The sequence below is a fragment of the Dryobates pubescens genome, chromosome 15 (assembly GCF_014839835.1).
Source record: "Dryobates pubescens isolate bDryPub1 chromosome 15, bDryPub1.pri, whole genome shotgun sequence".
Classification (NCBI taxonomy): Eukaryota; Metazoa; Chordata; class Aves; order Piciformes; family Picidae; genus Dryobates; species Dryobates pubescens.
The window spans coordinates 17391332-17406776 of record NC_071626.1 but is presented as its reverse complement, the minus strand read 5'-3'; the positions used below and the strand labels follow the sequence as shown (position 1 = coordinate 17406776).

The window sequence follows — 15445 nt, the reverse complement described above, 5'->3', positions numbered from 1 at the left end:
TACGACAAATGAAAGGGCCTCCAGCACTTTGCTGAAAAAAGATAAATCAGAGTTTAACATCACTGTCTAGGAAAGTTTCTTGCTCTTCAGGATAAATCCACCTTTTAATTTTGTTAAGACAAATTATTCTTTTTAATAGTAGTCTAAGCCATCTCCTGTGATGCCTTTTAAATTGCTCAAAAAAATATTCTAAGAACCATTTACTTCGATGCTTCATTTGTATAGATTTCCCCTAAAGATGAATTCTTTATTTTTCTTCCTCATATCTTAAACAGTATTAACTTTGAGTATACTTTTTATAAGGATGGTTTACCAAGACAACCACACAGAGCCCAGAAATAAGTTCCATGATGCAATGTCTGAACATGTAGGTCACACCAGTTGTGGTCTTTATTGTTGTAATATTTACTGCACCTAATTTCCAGTAAGCACAGACCCTTGTCAGCATAGGCATTTCTCAGATTTGCCTCCTCCTGTAGACGTGTGTGAGTCAAGCAAATGTTATCCACAAATACCAGCTAAGTGTGTGAGGATTTTATGAAAGGAGAGGCTGCTCAGATATAAGTAATGAGGCAGGATCATTCCTCAATCTCAAGGACATCTGGATAAATGTAGACCAGGATGTTTCCTTTGGTGTGGGGTTATGTAGTGAGGGTAAGAAAGTCCCACTATCTGCAAAGCACATAAGCAGGTCAAGGAATTCACCTCTTGAAGACGATGGCAAGGATGGTAACAGCAGCAATTACCAAGAAGGCCAAACCACCCAGCGCAGAGCCCACGATAAGCAGCAGCCGGTCCTGAGGCATCGATGAGCGCTCTCCTGGCAAGAAGGCAGACACAGAGGACAGCAGCTGTCAGTTTCCCTTCTATTCAACTAAGTCTCACCCATAATTACATCCTTACCAGCCCTTTGCTTCCCAGGCTAGTCCTGGCAATTCAACATATGTTTGACTTGATTGTCCCTTTAACCCTTCAGTCACTGCGCTTCTCCTGTGCATTCATTCCTACTTCTGAAAAGCCAGTGCTCCCTCTGAGTCTACTTGTCCTTTGTCCTCTTGTCACCTGACTAGCCTCTTAAGTATAGGCCAGTTCTACATCCAAACTTTAAGACCACTTTTCTCTATTAATTTAGCTTGTAGGTGACATACATGAGCACCTTTGATCCAAACCAGAGTGTCACAAGGTTGCCCTCTGCATGAATAGATAGGGATACTGCTGGAAGGTAAACTTCTGGGTATACATCCCATGTTCCACTAAGCCCTTCACAAAGCATTCAGCTCTAAGAACTGTCCTAGCACAGCTGGAGACAAAACCACAGCAGTGTATAAGCTATGCACTTTTAATACCCAGCTGAGAACAGTCCTCCTGACACACTGCTATTGCTTGTCAGAGGCACAGAGGCAACAAGGACCAGGACTGAGGAATACAGCAATAGTGTAAACAATACACTCTGACTGCATAAACTTCTCCAAGTGAGCAAATCTGCATATGCAAATTATGATAAACAGAAATAAAAGCTGAGCAGGAGTGTCTGGTAGCAGTCCTCCAGAGGATAAGCTAAAACACTCAAGGACGCACACAAGGGAACGATGGTTGCATGCAGATCCGAGTACAAAATGGCAGCACTTACCGCCCTTTAAAGTCTGGAAATACATCCTTCCACTGTATGGGCCATAGCCCACTGCTGTTCTGGCTTGTACTTGGAAGGCATAGATCTTGCCTGGGCTCAGGTTTGATATAGTGGCCATGTTGGTTTCACTAGTCAAGGTGAATGAATTATCCTCATCGTCAGCCTGTGAATGTTGGTGATCAAAATGGAATGTGAGACTTCTGCCCACACCACTTGCTCTTTCCATCAACAAATGCTAGTTACCATGTTGACTGTATTCTTTGAAGCTGTTACTGAGCCTCACAGCCACAACTGCTATTCCAGACCTGACTTCTCACACACTAGTTTTTCCTCACTGCTGCTTTTTATTACCTGGGCTTCCCTCAAAAGTCTGCCAAATACATTCAGACTTGACCTGAACGTGAGTAAGAGAGACAAAACTACCTTATCATTGGGTCCTTGCTAACCATATCCACTAAAAGAGCCCTATCCTGCCCAGAAATTTTGCTTTCTACAAGCTCCAAACTCATGTAGTCTCCTAGGAGAATCCAGAACACGAATACATGTAATACTGTATCCAGGAAGCTGCTAGATGTGCTATTGCAAATAGCAGGTCCTTTTACTATGACAAAAACAGCCCGGCACCAACTTGCAAAAGTATTTATGTGAAAGATCAAGAATATGGAATAGAAAGGTGTCTGCAGGGCCCTGTGTACCTCTTCCCCTCAAATCAGTTGGATTAGGAGTCATGAAAGATGTGAATGGAGAACAGCTTTGTGCTTGCCACCCTGCAATTCCAGCACATAAATGGGTAACCGTATCCACCACTTAGTGAATGAAGAGTGCATTCCTCCTCTCAAAATGTCTTAGAGATGCCTGTCCAAACATAAATGGGGGCACAGGGCTTTCCTTCACAGGCACATGACAGAACGTTGCAGTCAGTCCAGATCCGATATACACATTTGGAAACTTCATCTCCTTACACTGTTACCTGTTTCATCTGGTGCTAAACCTACCGGGTTGTTTGCCACAGTTTTTCAGTTTAGCTACAAGTATCTTCCCTTTTCTTTTTTTCTTCTAATTTTTATTTATTGATTTGCACTGTCCCTAGATGGGTCCAAGTTGAGAAATGCAGATGGACTGATGTTAGATGAAATTTCTACCATGAAACTCTGGTTTTGTTACAGCATGATCTTCTCTTATAATCAAAGCACTTTTCTCCACCTTATCCATCCTGATGCAGGGGAGCATCTCCTCGACAGAAGACTTCTCTGTTCCCTTTGCCTAACAGCTATAGAACAATCAGTACTGCATCACTTTCTGCCCACCTTGTCAAAGTAACGCAGCTGGTAATCCAGGATGTTCCCATTGGGCTGGTCTGGCTGAGGCCACGACAGTGTGATGCTGCTGGCAGTACGACTCACCTGATGCATCATAGGGACAGCAGAGGGGACTGGAATAAAAGAGAGGAAGGAGAGATTGCAAAGGGATAAATGCAACAATGAACTGCAACTAAATATTTATTGTCATGAGTTAATAAGTTAGGTCAGTTCTTCTTTTAATTTCCCTTAATTTGCATTATGAGGTACTTCATAAAATAAGCACAAGAAATCCATTCACAATTCTGCCCTACTGGGAGACAGTCACTGACAACATGGACAGAAAGAAAAATGAAGAAATTCACATCCAACTGATCATGCACAGGAATTATTAAATTATCAATATCGTAGTTGGAACAGTATTCTGATCTTCACATCTGCAATTTTTATATGCAAGATGACAAGATGTTCAGTGCCACTGCCGCCTTCTAGGGTCACACTTGGGCGAGCAATGTGATAAGAGGTCAGAACGAAAGCAGAGCACACTGCCTCTCTTCTCTTTCTGCCTGGGGAAAAAAATAGTCAAGTATGTGCTATCAGAGTAATGGAGCCATTTCACCACCAAATCACAATTGCAAACCAGAAGATGGAGGCAGATAAGAGCACTTCTGTGTTAAGAAATAGACTTTGAAGCATTCCTCAGTTCAGAGGTCCCAATTCAATTGCAGATCACAGAGAACAAAACCATCTCATCTTCACAGCCTTCTAGTCTCTGGATCTCAGGCCAGTCCCCGTCAGGACTGTTGCCCAGATGTCAAACCTACCACTGTATTTTAGATCCTCAGTCCTTCTGTCAACCCCAGCATTCCAGTCTGAATGGCCTTCTAACTAGTACTATGGCCTGGAACCATCACGACCTAAAGATCACTGTCACATGTCTGTCCACAAAGCTGTGCTCAAGTTTTGCTTTCTCACTACAAGGGAAACATTACGTCATCAAGAAACCCCTAAGCTAGGGAACCTCATTTTCCTAATGGAAGTAACATTTTCAGCAACATTTAAACTTTCCAGAAGAAGTATGACAATGAAAAGCTGCCACCTAGCTCCGCTCACTTTACACAAGAGACAAATTTCTTTGATGTGAGAAAGGAAGCCCAGATATTTGGCAAATCATCAAAAACTGCAGAAGAGCATTCTCTTCCCTCATTAACTGTGAAAAAGATAAAAAGATAGTTTTTAACAACAAGAGACAATTATTCTGAAAGGCATAATTCAAGTGGACTCCAAACAGCTCAGGCAGGTAGTTGAAAATGTAAATGAAACAAAACCCTAAGAGTATAAACAAGAAAATACTTCCTTTCATCCTTCCTCCTTTTATTCCTTACAATTGCCTGTCTTTCAAACATTTCACCACCACTTCACCTCCTAATGACAATGCTGTGAGGAGGATGGGAGACAGCAGCAATTAACCAAGGTAATTTGTAGTATTTAAGAACCAAATGATTGACTGAAACGATTCAATGAAACACTCTATTCAAACTGTTCAGTTAGCATTTGATCCAGACAGACTTCTACATTTTAATGTTATGAAAAGTTTAACTTGTGATAAAACATACAGCACACACAGGGAGAGGTGTGAGCCTGAATAAACACCTATGCTACCAAGCATTTTGCAGAAACACTGGAATTAAATCTCCCCTCTATTTCTGCCCTCCCACCTCTTTTCATTACTTGCCTTCCCACTTCGAACAGTTATTCTTTCCTTCATTCCCATTTCTTCCTAATCCACAATTTTACCCCCTGCCTAGAAGGAGTAACAACATTTGACTTGTATTTCAGTTAAAACATATCCAAACTGAAGTTATTATGTCCCATCAACTCTCAGCTACCCATCAACACATTATCTTTCACCAGTGGTACAAAGACCTGAGCTGGCACTGTACATAGGACTTTTAGGCACAGTCAAATATACACCAGGACAATGATGATAAATGGTACTGTGTGCAGTATGCAGAAGCAAGTTACATATAGACACAGAAGAAAAACTCCTCTGGGTGACTTTACCCAGAGTTATACTGTGTGTATCTCTTGACCATGTGCTGCAGCATTCTAGAATGTCCCTATTATCCAGGAGTGTTCATCACACCAAGTAACTGGATGGTGGTGGTAATACCCACAATAATGCAGCCTACTATATTAAAAATAGGTATTTCAGTGGTATGTCCTTAATAAGCTAATACTACTGAAGGCGAAAAGCCTAACCCTGTAAAAATGCCTTGTAAAAAAAATTGTTAGGAATCAATGCAAGACAGGTTGTCTTTACCTCTCTGAGACAGGAGTTCATGTGTTTGCCTCTCTTTAAGGACAAAACTTGTGAAACACTGGTCAGGGAGCTCTTCTACCACTTCAAGTAAAAGAGGTATCTAAATCTCTCCTTGAAAAAAATTCATGCCAAGACAATGTGAACCATGAATGCATTTGTGGGTGGAATAAGTACATAGTTCTTGTCAGAAGTGTATGATAAAGTTAGTCTCCCAGTGTTAGTATACTAGAAAATATGAAGTCTTAAAACAACACTCAAACTACCCTACCCCTGCTGCCACAGAAGTGCTAGGTGAGTATTTTCCTCTGTATGCAAGATAAGTATTAAGAATGTTTACTGCAGAGCATTGCTTTCAAAGCTTGTTTCATGTGTATGTGTGTTCAGTTCTATGTTGATTTGTCACTTTTACTCATTTTCCTCTTTTCACACAGGTTTTATAAATGAAGACTTGCTAGGTCTGTATCTAATGATATCTGAAATCACAAGGCCTGATTCACACTAGTCTAGGCAGTTGGGCCAGATGGTCTTTTTATGTCCCTTCCACATGAACTATTCTGTTCTGTTCTAATTGTTCACAGACTGCAAACAAGACCCAAAAAAACCCACTTCCTTTTGTATACTCTTTATAAAACAGCAATTATATGGAAAATTCTTGCACAAATAAAACCTAATCAAAGCTGCAGGGCTGTCCCAAGATCAATTAAATACAGCTCCTTGGTTCTGGTTTTGTTTTGTGGGCTGTCAGTTGCAAGTCTCCTACATGGCAGCAGAGATTTTTTCTTGGTAGCACACAGAGGTGGATTTAAGGCATTCTGAGTACCTTGAACATGCTACATTTTCTGAGTTGCAAATATTTGACAAGTTTCTGCTGTTTTTAAATAAAGCTGATGTCCCTGAACGTAGTACTTGCTCAGACCAGCAACACACACCTTCAAGCTAAAAATCTACCCAAATCAACAGACTGGGGAAGGAAGGAAGGGGAAGGAAGGAAGGTGAAGGAAGTGCAGAACGTTATAGACCATTACAGACCATTACAGAGTACATGGTGATCCCCACTCACACAGAGCACAGCCAAGTGTCATTCTCTGCAGATCAAAACATTTCCTCTGGTATGTCATATTCAGCCCATGCTTTTTGTGTATGGGTTCCACTCATGCCTAATAATCAGGAAAAAAAATCCTTTATGCCACAAAATGCCATATTTTGCTATGCTCCTCCTATTTCTACTTGCTACAAAAAGTTCCTGTCCATATGTGAACAGCTGCTGAAACCTGAAAGGTGAAAACAAGCACATTCATTCTCTGCTCATGATTCAGAGATAGGGCATAGCAAAGAGAGAATCACAGAATCAATAAGGTTGGAAAAGACCTCAAAGATCATCAAGTCCAACCTGTCACCCAACACCTCTGGAATAGCAATCTTTTCTGTAGTGATCACAGAAATGTTTCTTCAATTGTGGTCATAACTGGGGAAATCTGCTGAAGATGGCCAAGCTGACAAATGTCACCAAGGAAAAAAAATTAAACCTTCAAAGTATTGCTGTTGTTCCTCCTTAAGAAGTAAATGATAGCCTCAGATTCTTAGGAACCTTTGGTGAGTGGGCAGAGGTAACTATTAGATTGTAAATAAACAAAGGACTTGTTACTTTGAAAATTAATGTCATTTATCAAAGACAATGAACACATGCTCCTCCCCCTTTACCTGCTGGTTTTTACCCTGGAAGCTCTTTTGACAGCTCTTTTTTCATTCCTTTCCTGTTTTGATGAAGAAAATGACTTGCGTGTGTTCCTGCTCTTGCCAAGTAAGTCTACTAGACTCTTTTGTCTCCCTTTGGAAAAGTAAACATCTTCAAGCAACTCATCCATTTCCCTTCAGAATCACATAATCATACTTGGCATTTAATTGTTTTCCTCTTCTCACTTCGTTTCACCTAAATATCTTGAGTCAGGTCCTTTTACATTTCCTGGCACTATTCATAACTGTCCTTGTCCCTGTTTGTCCTCTTACACAAGCCTTCAGACTGTCTAGCTTTCATTTCTGCAGCTCTCAGATTTTTGATATTGCCAGATCCCACTGCCCTGAATCTGACACCAGAGCTGAAAAACTTCTTAGACAAGCAGCAGCATTTCTGTTTATTTAGCGATAAAGAAGGCACATTGTGGGGAGGGGGAGGGGGGGTGTTCCCAAAATCCATAGGCCCTGAAGCCAAGTTTTTTTGATTATTTATACAGGAGCTTTCACAAAGTCACCCCTACCTGATACAATTATTCCTCCTACCTCGTACATATTCATAGGGATGATCTCACTCTTTCTTATCTCTGTTTAGCTACAGACTAAGCAAAGGGAAAAGTTCTCAAAACAATCTGCCCTGTGACAAAACCAAATATACTCCAAAACACGTACCAAAACACGAGAATCCAGCTGATATGTCCAGAGCTCTCAAAGAACAAAGGAAAGGAGAAAACAACTGAAGACTTGGCTCTCTGGAAATGCAGGGGCCCCAGGCCTTTGAAAAGTGAGCTTAGGGTAACCAAACAGGCTTAAGGTGACAAATCCAGTGCCACTTATATTGTCACAGGTACCTGGCAAAGGCAACCTGGACACATAACCTTTATCTTCATATATCCACTAGCCCTCATAACATATAGATTCAGTTAATAAAGGGTGGGGGGAAAAAAAAAAATCTACTTGCTTTTAAAAGTCTGCATAGATTTGCTCCAATATTTGAGTCCCTGCTGTCTTTATCTCTTCTTTCTAGGAATGTAACAACTGCCTGGATGAATAAGTTCAGTAGTGTCTCTCTGGCAGCAGGCATTACTACACGCTTCAGTGGAAAGGGCAGGGGGGAAAAAAAGGGCAGGTAGTTGCAGTTGTGCACACAGGAAGTTTCTTCACAATCCTTTAAAAGAAAACCTGAGTTCTGTCCTGAGACATGAGAATAAATATTTGTTTACCATGGTAAGTAAATAACCATTAAAACTGTAATCAGGTGAATTATTTTATATATATAAAATAATAATACAGTTGGATTTCAAATTCTTTGCTTGCTTTGTGTCAAGTTCCCTTCTGTGAAGAACTCCACTACAATTGCATTAACAGCTTTTCCTCAAGAAGTTCATGCTATGTGGAACAGCATCCCAACATCTTTCCAAATATCCTGACTAGATACTCATCCTTAGCACTTCAAACTTGAGCTGAAAGCAATTCCCTTCTCTCATCTCGTATCTGATGAGTTTTTCCTTCTGGTAATCTGCATGTTAAAACCTGTTTGGGTAATGATAGCTTAACATTACTATTTCAATAGGTTTCAGATGCTTTTTGCTACAGAAGTGTAAGTCTTACTATATTAAAGAAAGCTTTTCAGTGCCAGCCCTTCTTATTCTGTTTTCAGACATACAGACATATCATAATAAGACTACCCCAGTAAAATCTGATTGTGCAGCTTGTCGGCAGCACAAATATTGGAAATAGGAAAGTATAACTTGCTGATGAGCATCTAGGTCTGAATCAGACACTGCAACTGGGTCAAGGCCCAGCTGTCCCCATTTGTGATAGGACAGGAATGCTGGCTGAGGCCAGGTGTGGCCCTGGCATTCCTTTTTGCCTTGCTTATCACAGCAGTTACCTATTGATCACTATCAACTTTTACTGGCAGAAGTTCTTTTTTTCCTGGCAGAAGACATCAAGTCTGAAAGGCTATCAAGAAATGTTTGTGTAATCCCAAAGCCCACTCAGTTAAATGGTTATGGTCTCACCACCACATTTTACACAACAGCAAACCAAGGTATCAATATAGGCCATCTTGGAACCCAAGGTGTGGATGAAAACCTGACAACAAAGTCCTGGGGACACATCAATGGGGTTTGTCTTCCTGCCCTCCCCAGCAGGGATACCCTTTTGGTAAGCTGTGACCTCGGCACTGCCGAGTGTGTTTTGTCCTGGGTAATGACACCAGGAACTGCAGTTGTGTTTTCTTAGAGCTGTAAAGCCACTGCTGCAGCTCAGTTCCTATCACCAGCAACCAGACAGAATCTGTATCCGTGTTGCAATTGTAAATAAACCATGTTGTTTGTGCATCTGACTGCTGAAATGCAACCAGACCTGCAGCAAAACTGGGCTGTGAGTGTGTCTGCTGTTGGATCTAGAGCAAGCCACTCTTAACTGGCATCCCTATTAAGAGTTAAGTCCAGCTGCCCCTAGCCCCTCTCATCTCTGAGGACTGGCTAGAAAGCAAGGGGGTTCATCTCTTACTAAATTTGCCCACATGTCAAACAACAATAGCCACAGTCTTTAAAGTGGGGTAAGCAGACTGCTGGGGTAAGCAAACTCTTCCTTCACTGTTTTGGAGACAATGATGAAGAGCTAAAATATAGTTACCATGCTAAAAAGAAAAGTAGAAATTTCCAGCACATAATATTGCCCAAGCTACCTCCAACAAAGGAGCAGAGGAGGAGGAGGGTTTTTTTTAATCAGCAATTGAAAGAAGTGAGAGAATCCTGACTGATGTATGAGTAAGCAGAATAATCAAAAACTGCTATGGCTAGAAGGTCTTTCTTTGTTCACATTTAATTCAATGGAGAGAAAATTTTTCTTATGACCATTTATTCTTGAAAGTTTCTCTTTCTCCAGTTTTCTTTTTTTATACTCTTCATGCCCTCCTGTCCCCTCCTTTTCTCTTTCAGAACATAAGATCCTGAAACATCCATCTCTGCTAGTAAAATAATAATAATAGCTATAATAATACAACAAGAAGCCATTCTAAAGTGAAAAGATGCTGAAGCAATTGAAAGGATTGAGCAGGGCCGAGACAGGCCACGTGACGGTGGAAGTAGGGCCTTGGTAGCATGAGCTGTCACTTTGAATTGAGGGCAGCTCATCTCAAGCTCACTCCTACTGATCTTCAGGAAGCTGGCCTCTCCTGAAACTGCTTCAGTGCCAAGAGAAACACCTCTAAAGGGGGAGACACAACACACCAGAAACACCAAGAGGTACCTGGGGGAATAGGAGTGGTGATTCCAGATGGGAGAAGGAAGCAGCTCCTCAATTACATTACCTCAGCTACAGATGAAGAAGGCTGAGATGAGGAGCAAGAATTCTTCAGGATGTTATTAGAACACCCACCTGTCTCCACTGAAGCCACATGAATTACCCAGTCATAAGTCTTAGTGGAAACAAAACAGATCACCTACTTGCAGCCAGCCTCTTAAGGGGACCAGGTACCCTACACATGCTCTGCTACTCAATGCCTGTCAGGTAATGTTTCAAAGGGAAGGAACAGGTGCTGTCAAATCCCTGGCATCTGCTAACAGTAGGAAATGATTCCAGAGTATATATATTCCTTTCCTTCCATAGCACGGAAGCAGAAATTATGAGATGTAATCTAACCAAGATCATGATTCCACATCTGGATTCACAACATTTCTCTTAAGCTTCCCTGAAGCCTGGTTTTGTAGGGATCTCTACAACCATGCTGTGGAATCTCACTAGAGATGCGAGTTTAACATTTACACACTTATGAATATTTACAGACATTTTCTGTCATTCAGTTCAAATTCTTCTCCCTCTTTCTCCACCTCTTCATGTGACTTGTTGTTAGGTCCCCTTGAACAAGCTGTGCCAAACTCTCTCTGTACTAGCTTAGACAGGCTTGTAAAGAACAACAAATGCCTAGGCTCCTATTGCTGCCATTTAGTAGATCTGAATGCATGTATACACGTCTCTCTCCAGCTCCAGTTCTTGTATATGGTATTCACAGAAAATCAGAATTTGCTTGATGCTGTTCTTCATTTCCCTCCACATATGCCTTCTGTATGCTATTCATCCAGTAGCCTGACCTGCTCTTCAATTCTGTAATCCCATCCCTTCCTTTGTCCCCACAAGCCGTTAGTATTTTAGTTGAGTTATCCCTGTGGTTTAGTTCCTAGCTACAATGATCACAACAGCTCTGCTATGACTATACAACACATTTTAATCTCCTACCATGAGAACAACAACAAAATAGTCTTTGTTTCTTATAGACAGGAGAATAATATTCCAAGACCACTTAGCAGAACAACAAGGTTGAAAAGACAAGAAAAAAGCAGAAGAAAACATATGGCATGCAGAAGAACCCAGAGCAAGTTCAGTAAAACAGGACTTTTGATTCTGCTTCTAGATCCTTTTTCAAATTCTATTTAACCCTTCTTCAGGCCACCCACATAGCATCCCAGCCAAGATTCTGTATAATTAGGTGAGGAGTAAATATCACTGTATACATTCTTTCTTGTCATACAGTGCCTATCTGTATCTTTAACTGTATCTTCATCTTTAGACAAGGCCTATATGTCTATTTTCCAGTTCCTTACTTTCAGACACAGCAAAGCAAAGGTGGACAGATTTGATGAAACACTCAATACCACTTGCTGAAGTGCACTAGAATATGAACTGAAATGAGGAGAATGGAGGGTAGTGTATAGGAAGAAGAATGAATGGAAAAATGAAGTATCTCAAAATACAAAGACAAATATAAAGACAGAAAAGCAAACAGGTGAAAATTGATAGGAAGAATGACTGAGTATACGATGAAATGGAGATGAAGAGGGAATGAAGAAATGCTCTCTAAGAGCTGCTGTGGCAAGCTGATGCTCACCAAAATTCTATCAAATCCTGACAGGATTCCTTGTTTTGCACAGTGAAGCAACAAGCTTTGTTTGAGCTACAGAACTACATCTCCCATTACTATCTTCTTCAGAGCAGCTTCTGAATCAACTCTTGTTCATATACAACCACATTAGCTGCTGAATGCAGCTAGAGAAAGCAGGCATTTAGAGAAAGCAGGCATAAGAAGGGCAGAAATTGAAACATAGAACTAATAGGGCAAGATATAAAAGGGCACAACACACAAGTAGAAAAAGCTCCAAGATTCAAAAGCTAAAAGCAAATCAAATGAGACACAGAAGTGTATATTTTGGAACTCAGACACAGGGATCTCCTCACCTGATTGGCTGGTGCTAACATTGATGGTGGCATAGTGGGGTGCTTCTGAACTCAACTCAGTCACCAAGTTGACAGCCTGGATCTCAAAGGTGTAATGTACACGGGCCAAGAGGTTGGAGACTTGCACACGACTTTCTGTGAGGCCCACCTGACGCGGTTCGAACTGCACCGTGTCCCCACAGCGCACACACGGGCCTGGGGACCCTGCCGGGCATACTTTGCAGATGACATTGAAGAAAATATCCTTGCGGCCACCCAGGTCCTTGGGGAGGCGCCAAGTCAGAAGCACGTTGGAGCCAACAACTTCATAGCTAAGGTCACGGGGAGCAGAGGGGATGCCTAGAAGACAGAATGAAAGATCAAAATGTCATGAAAGAATGGTGGAGAGGTGGGGGAGGGGAGTAGACAAAGCAGAGGAAGAAGAACAGAATGAGTTGCTGCTGCTTCTCATTCTTACTTTTCTTTAGCTGTTCCACTGAATCAGGCTAATGCAATGGGTTAACACAGAGGTGAGGGAAAGTAACACAAAAAAACTCCAGGCTGAGAAAAAGCGCTGAGATAAGGAGTTTTTACGAGAAAAATGAGATCATACAACACAGTTTCCTTTGCCTATTTGCAGGAAAGCTCAACACAATGCAGGAAGCAGCAGCAGAAGCCAGTGAGCAAACCCACTCCCACCCATCCTGCCATCACCCCTGTGGAAAGGGCACACCCCTAGACCCAGAACCTGAAAGCAGCTTCTGGCACAGGAAGCCTCTCATGGGACAATCTGAACTTCAAGCCCCAGGATACTTTGCTCCAGCCAGCACTTTCACTTGACACTGGCATGTCAGCAGGATGGTTTTGAATATCAGCAGCAGATTTCAACTCAACCCCTGGCAGTTAAGAAAAATACATTCATTGCCTCATCAAAGATGTACTTAGGTACACAAGAGCAATTGTGCTATCACAGTGCAGAGAAACAAAATGAACAAGAAGGATCTTTGTTTCAGGGGTGGGTGTTTTACTTTTCTGTAAAAGAGCAATTCCAAAAAGAGTAATTCCAAGCTTTTGAAATCCTAAATCTTGCACAAGCTTTATAAAGACTTGTCCAAGACCTCCAATGCCCTTCTTGGGCACCTACTATTCTGAACTTTCTCACTTCAGTTAGCCTGTTCCATCTATTGCAGGAACCGAATCCCATTTTCCCTATGATTACTCCTGCTGCCAGTTATATTCCTGAATGGCATCAGGAGTAAACTCAGCTGAAAAAACTTCCCATCCTGTGCATCCAACACTTCTCCCCTGCTTTCACAGTCTGTGAAGAGGAGGAAAATGCAGAACACAATAAGATAGTATGAGCATGAGAATGGGACAAGACACTGGAGCTAGAAAGTGAAAAGCTCAGACAGGTAGAAATAAGCAGCAGTTTTGCACTGCTGAACCTGGGCATAGACACAAAGCAAGAATGGAAGGGCATGAACAGAGAGGATGAACTCAGTAAAAAGGAAGGGTAAAGGAAACAGGATTTACAGAGTATTCCCTTCCAAAGGCTGTAATGAAATCCAAAAATCCTCATTCTCACTATTATAGTCAAGAAATACTGATGAAAACTATGAGCAAAGCCTTTTCTCTGCCTTAGGCTGGTCAATACAAAGGATGGCACTCTATTACTGTAAGGGGATGAGGTCTTTGTGGGGGATCTCTCCAGCTGCAATCTAACTCATTTTTGTAGCATTTGAGTATTTCCAATAGCTGTCACATTTCCAGTGTTGCTGAAAAAATAAATTAGGCTGGAAAATTGCACCCAGGAGAGTGTTTTTAAAATGTAGTACTGACAAAATGAAGCATTGATACGTCAGGAAATGTCAATTAAGTTTTCTTTTGTGATCTTAACCTGGCCACTCAGCATTTATTTCGTGGCACAGTATTTAATTGCATGATCACACACCAGTTTTCCCCAAGGATTCTTACAACAGCCAATGAAAAAGATAGACAGCTGCTCACAAAATATAATCCCTGAGAAGTAAAGCTAGCTTGATGCTGCCAAAGATGGATTCTCTGCAGCAGAGAAAGCAAAGGATTGCAGAAAAAAAACCCAACCATAAAGTGTTCACAAGATGCTTTAGGAAGGTGAATTTTCTTCCCTGTCACTTCCACAAAATTCAAGGGTGATGTTTAATGCATTATTTAAACTGTATTTTTGAGTGCTAATCACTAACCTTATTTAATTTCCTGCACGTAATTATTCTTTCTTCATCTGCTAATATTCATAATTGATGACTGAAAAGTCACAGCTGATGAAAGCCACAGGCAATGACAAAATTAATTTCTTCCCATAAATAAAATTTGCAGTTGTACCTTAAGCATACTTGCAATAGACATGAGATTGCATGAATCATTTCAAATTTGGCATTTTCCATTTTTGAGCATCCACCATTGCAACACCCCAGTACTCTCAGAATACAGTTTCACTGCTGCATCAACTCACTAAAAAGCAAGTGGGCATAATTCTGCCTCCTCATCTATATTCAGTGCGTGGATGTACCCTGTAATCAAACTGGAGATTTCAAAGGTCATGAGAAGAGGTGACTTGCAAGACCCCTGAATTCTTCCTTATTGACTGTCCTTGCTTTCAAACATCTCATCCAAAAACTTACCAGTGCAGGGAGCATCAGAACTGTCTGAAGCAGACCGATAGTAGTGGTTCTGACACATACATTCACTGGAACCTGGCAGCGGAGCGTGGCTGTGGGCAGGGCACACATGGCACGGGTCATCTCCCACAGATACTTTAAAGAAACCAAGAGGACAGGCTAAGAGGAAGAAAATGAGAGGCAAAAGTAGGAAAGTCATTAATTTGGATTCCAGAAACAATGCAATCTTATTTACATTTAACTCATGCTGCTGCTATAGGAATTCATTACATAGAGTAGCTATTACTGGTTTTATTGTGTGATGAAGCATGTATTGTTTAAGTTGGAATTTTAAAACAGTTTCTTTTCTTATATACAAATGAAAGAACCAGTCCAGAGACAGCTTTGGCCATCTGAAACTATTCTCTTCTCATTACTTAATCAAAAACCTTTAGCACTGGAAAAACCAAATAACTTAGTCAGATAATCTGTCTGGAAATAACCCTAGCAACTTACAGGTGTTATCCAGGTCCCTTTCCCACCTGAAGCACCCACAAAAATGGGTATTTTGTGCTGCTTTCAACCAGTTCACTGCTTAAAGTAA

The 15445-nt window shown here is 41.2% G+C and overlaps 1 protein-coding gene across 1 annotated transcript in view; it reads right to left on the bottom strand.

Annotated features, from left to right (window-relative positions):
* Positions 1-15445, bottom strand: part of EPHB6 (EPH receptor B6) — a 48542-nt gene that overhangs the window by 6821 nt on the left and 26276 nt on the right. Inside the window, exons 5-9 of the mRNA XM_054167597.1 lie at positions 14866-15021; positions 12227-12565; positions 2938-3062; positions 1631-1793; positions 706-820 (exon numbers count right to left, since the gene is read on the bottom strand). Of these exons, the coding sequence (XP_054023572.1) occupies positions 706-820; positions 1631-1793; positions 2938-3062; positions 12227-12565; positions 14866-15021 (898 nt within the window). The remainder of the gene's footprint in view (positions 1-705; positions 821-1630; positions 1794-2937; positions 3063-12226; positions 12566-14865; positions 15022-15445) is intronic.